Here is a 5,000-nt window from a genome sequence, read left to right as displayed (position 1 = left end):
GACCTTTCTGTGATGTAGAAGGACCGCGGGACCACAGCGCCGACCCAACTCGGGAGTTTGCTGCAAAACACACACACACACACACACACGCACGCACGCACACACACGCACAACATGGTAGTGTACTGCATGTCTCATGCAAATCACAGTACAATACTGGCCATACCTACAGAGACAGAGATGCCAGAGCTGGGTATTTTTAGCCTAACAGAACATGCGCTTGAGACACACACACACCTCTCGATTTAGAACTTACATCATGAGAAGGACCCCCCCACAATGCATCACATTACCCTGACCTTGGAAGGCATACATTAAGCCAGATGAAATCCATACTGGACGTTCCCCATACACAAGCCTGAAGAGGATACCTGCGGCTGTGTGCCCAGACAGGCTAAGCTAAGCTAAGCTAACGGGTCCTTGCAGATACATCACTAAGCTAAGCTAAGCTAAGCTAACAGGTCTTTGCAGATGCATCACTACGCCAGGCTACAGTTTGCTCCTGTCTGGACAGGTGAACCAGGCTAGGCTGTATGCTACGCTACATTGGGTCTGCCTGTACCTTCAGAGCTATGCTATGCTACATTGGGTCTGCCTGTACCTTGAGAGCTATGCTATGCTACATTGGGTCTGCCTGTACCCTGAGAGCTACGCTACGCTACATTGGGTCTGCTTGTACCTTGATAGGTATGCTACGCTACATTGGGTCTGCTTGTACCTTGAGAGGTATGCTACGCTACATTGGGTCTGCTTGTACCTTGAGAGCTACGCTACATTGGGTCTGCTTGTACCTTGAGAGCTATGCTACGCTACATTGGGTCTGCCTGTACCTTGAGAGGTATGCTACGCTACATTGGGTCTGCTTGTACCTTGAGAGGTATGCTACGCTACATTGGGTCTGCTTGTACCTTGAGAGCTATGCTACGCTACATTGGGTCTGCCTGTACCTTAAGAGCTATGCTACGCTACATTGGGTCTGCCTGTACCCTGAGAGCTATGCTACGCTACATTGGGTTTGCTTGTACCTTGAGAGCTATGCTACGCTACATTGGGTCTGCCTGTACCTTGAGAGCTATGCTACGCTACATTGGGTCTGTCTGTACCCTGAGAGCTATGCTAGGCTACATTGGGTCTGCTTGTACCTTGAGAGCTATGCTACGCTACATTGGGTCTGCCTGTACCTTGAGAGCTATGCTACGCTACATTGGGTCTGCCTGTACCTTGAGAGGTATGCTACGCTACATTGGGTCTGCCTGTACCTTGAGAGCTATACTACGCTACATTGGGTCTGCCTGTACCCTGAGAGCTACGCTACGCTCCATTGGGTCTGCTTGTACCTTGAGAGGTATGCTACGCTACATTGGGTCTGCTTGTACCTTGAGAGCTATGCTATGCTACATTGGGTCTGCCTGTACCTTTAGAGCTATGCTACGCTACATTGGGTCTGCTTGTACCTTGAGAGCTATGCTATGCTACATTGGGTCTGCTTGTACCTTGAGAGCTATGCTACGCTACATTGGGTCTGCCTGTACCCTGAGAGCTACGCTACGCTACATTGGGTCTGCCTGTACCCTGAGAGCTACGCTACACTACATTGGGTCTGCCTGTACCTTGAGAGGAATGCTACGCTACATTGGGTCTGCCTGTACCTTGAGAGCTACGCTACGCTACATTGGGTCTGCCTGTACCTTGAGAGCTATGCTACGCTACATTGGGTCTACCTGTACCTTGAGAGCTATGCTACGCTACATTGGGTCTGCTTGTACCTTGAGAGCTATGCTACGCTACATTGGGTCTGCTTGTACCTTGAGAGCTACGCTACGCTACATTGGGTCTGCTTGTACCTTCAGAGGTATGCTACGCTACATTGGGTCTGCCTGTACCTTGAGAGCTACGCTACGCTACATTGGGTCTGCCTGTACCTTGAGAGCTATGCTACGCTACATTGGGTCTACCTGTACCTTGAGAGCTATGCTACGCTACATTGGGTCTGCTTGTACCTTGAGAGCTATGCTACGCTACATTGGGTCTGCTTGTACCTTGAGAGCTACGCTACGCTACATTGGGTCTGCTTGTACCTTCAGAGGTATGCTACGCTACATTGGGTCTGCTTGTACCTTGAGAGGTATGCTATGCTACATTGGGTCTGTCTGTACCCTGAGAGCTATGCTACGCTACATTGGGTCTGCCTGTACCCTGAGAGCTACGCTACGCTACATTGGGTCTGCTTGTACCTTGAGAGGTATGCTACGCTACATTGGGTCTGCTTGTACCTTGAGAGGTATGCTATGCTACATTGGGTCTGTCTGTACCCTGAGAGCTATGCTAGGCTACATTGGGTGTGCTTGTACCCTGAGAGCTATGCTACGCTACATTGGGTCTGCCTGTACCCTGAGAGCTATGCTACGCTACATTGGGTCTGCCTGTACCCTGAGAGCTACGCTATGCTACATTGGGTCTGCTTGTACCTTGAGAGGTATGCTACGCTACATTGGGTCTGCTTGTACCTTGAGAGCTATGCTATGCTACATTGGGTCTGCCTGTACCCTGAGAGCTATGCTACGCTACATTGGGTCTGCCTGTACCTTGAGAGGTATGCTACGCTACATTGGGTCTGCTTGTACCTTGAGAGGTATGCTACGCTACATTGGGTCTGCCTGTACCTTGAGAGCTACGCTACACTACATTGGGTCTGCCTGTACCTTGAGAGGTATGCTACGCTACATTGGGTCTGCCTGTACCTTGAGAGGTATGCTATGCTACATTGGGTCTGCCTGTACCTTGAGAGGTATGCTACGCTACATTGGGTCTGCTTGTACCTTGAGAGGTATGCTACGCTACATTGGGTCTGCTTGTACCTTGAGAGGTATGCTACGCTACATTGGGTCTCCTTGTACCTTGAGAGCTATGCTACGCTACATTGGGTCTGCTTGTACCTTGAGAGCTATGCTACGCTACATTGGGTCTGCTTGTACCTTGAGAGCTACGCTATGCCACATTGGGTCTGCTTGTACCTTGAGAGGTATGCTACGCTACATTGGGTCTGCTTGTACCTTGAGAGCTATGCTACGCTACATTGGGTCTGCCTGTACCTTGAGAGCTATGCTACGCTACATTGGGTCTGCCTGTACCCTGAGAGCTATGCTACGCTACATTGGGTCTGCTTGTACCTTGAGAGCTATGCTACGCTACATTGGGTCTGCCTGTACCCTGAGAGCTATGCTACGCTACATTGGGTCTGCCTGTACCTTGAGAGCTATGCTACGCTACATTGGGTCTGCTTGTACCTTGAGAGCTACGCTACGCTACATTGGGTCTGCTTGTACCTTGAGAGGTATGCTACGCTACATTGGGTCTCCTTGTACCTTGAGAGCTATGCTACGCTACATTGGGTCTGCTTGTACCTTGAGAGCTATGCTACGCTACATTGGGTCTGCTTGTACCTTGAGAGCTACGCTATGCTACATTGGGTCTGCTTGTACCTTGAGAGGTATGCTACGCTACATTGGGTCTGCTTGTACCTTGAGAGCTATGCTACGCTACATTGGGTCTGCCTGTACCTTGAGAGCTATGCTACGCTACATTGGGTCTGCCTGTACCCTGAGAGCTATGCTACGCTACATTGGGTCTGCTTGTACCTTGAGAGCTATGCTACGCTACATTGGGTCTGCCTGTACCTTGAGAGCTATGCTACGCTACATTGGGTCTGCCTGTACCTTGAGAGGTATGCTACGCTACATTGAGTCTGCTTGTACCTTGAGAGGTATGCTATGCTACATTGGGTCTGCTTGTACCTTGAGAGGTGCACTCTCTTCTCGGTGTGCTGCCCGTGGCCGTGCTGGGGGTCAAAGTGGGGCTCGTTGCGCAGCACCTCCACCCCCTCCCCCTTCTGGCTCTCCTGGTGACTGTGTTTGCTGATGGTGTACAGCTGACCAATCCTGTACTGGGGGCGGCACCGGAGACAAACAACAACAACAACAACACATCAACCAATAGCCTCTCCGTTGAGGTTCAAGCACAAACATCATGAAAGGTTCGTTTAGTCTAGACAAACGTACTAATTGTAAGTGGCTTTGGGTGAAACGGTCTGCTAAATGACATTTATATCTAGAATGCAAAGGAGAAATTGTCAGTTGCCACATCGGTTTAATTGAATTATTAATTAAATATTGTTAATTATTGTTTTTTGTGAAATGAAACATATTTGTTTGTATAAATAGCTAGCCTCATGAGTGTAAAGTGTATCACGAGGATATTTATGCATCTTATAATGTGCGCAGGACAGTGTCCAGTATGCCACCCACTTCCTTAGTCACCACTACACCCCTGCGCATGTGAATATGAGGCTTTTTTAGCTTCTCTTACTCTGAAATGTAATTTCATGTAATGTATTGCTTTATAAATGTTCTTAGCCGGTAGACAAACATACTCCTGGAGCTTGCTCCATCGCCTTGTTGAGAGGGGTCAGGGAAGAATTTTTACAGCTCACTTATCTGGCCCCCGGGTGATTACTGTTTTTTTGCTTCCCTCTGGAATATGTAGAGAGTGGGTCGTATGCCCACCTCCCTTGTTCTCTGTAAAGCGCATTGTGTTGCGTCTGGGTATGAAATGCGCTATATAAATAAAGCTTTGATTGATTGATTGATTGATTGATTGATTGATTGATTGATTGATTGATTGATTGATTGATTGATTGATTGATTGATTGATTGAATGCAAGGAATGAGAAGAGACTTGTAGTGGAGCTCACCTCTTGGACGGTGAGAGGCATGCAGATCCGGTACTCCTTGAGAAGCATTGTGTCTTAAATTATCAGAGAATCTCAGATATTCAAGACAGGGTGGAACACCTTTGAAATCTTCATGACCACATCTAGAAAAACACAAGGACACAATCAACACACACCCAACATGTAAACACTCGAGCAAATGCACACCGTGGTGTTAAAATGGAAATGTGATTACAGCTGAACATAATGTAGATTGTTTTAAAAAGATGGC

The 5,000-nt window shown here is 48.2% G+C and overlaps 1 protein-coding gene across 1 annotated transcript in view; it reads right to left on the bottom strand.

Annotated features, from left to right (window-relative positions):
- LOC311327907 (cytoplasmic phosphatidylinositol transfer protein 1-like) overlaps positions 1–4,798 on the bottom strand; it is a gene marked incomplete at both ends in the record, with an annotated part of 9,721 nt that extends 4,923 nt beyond the window's left edge. Inside the window, 3 exons of the mRNA XM_084461015.1 lie at positions 1–60; positions 3,795–3,943; positions 4,751–4,798. The exon at positions 1–60 is cut by the window's left edge and continues 37 nt beyond it. Of these exons, the coding sequence (XP_084317141.1) occupies positions 1–60; positions 3,795–3,943; positions 4,751–4,798 (257 nt within the window). The remainder of the gene's footprint in view (positions 61–3,794; positions 3,944–4,750) is intronic.
- Between the last annotated feature and the right edge of the window lie 202 nt (positions 4,799–5,000).

The sequence above is a fragment of the Borostomias antarcticus genome (assembly GCF_949987555.1).
Source record: "Borostomias antarcticus genome assembly, chromosome: 35".
Lineage (NCBI taxonomy): Eukaryota > Metazoa > Chordata > Actinopteri > Stomiiformes > Stomiidae > Borostomias > Borostomias antarcticus.
Note: the sequence above shows the minus strand (reverse complement) of the source record. Positions and strands in the feature narration are given on the sequence as shown.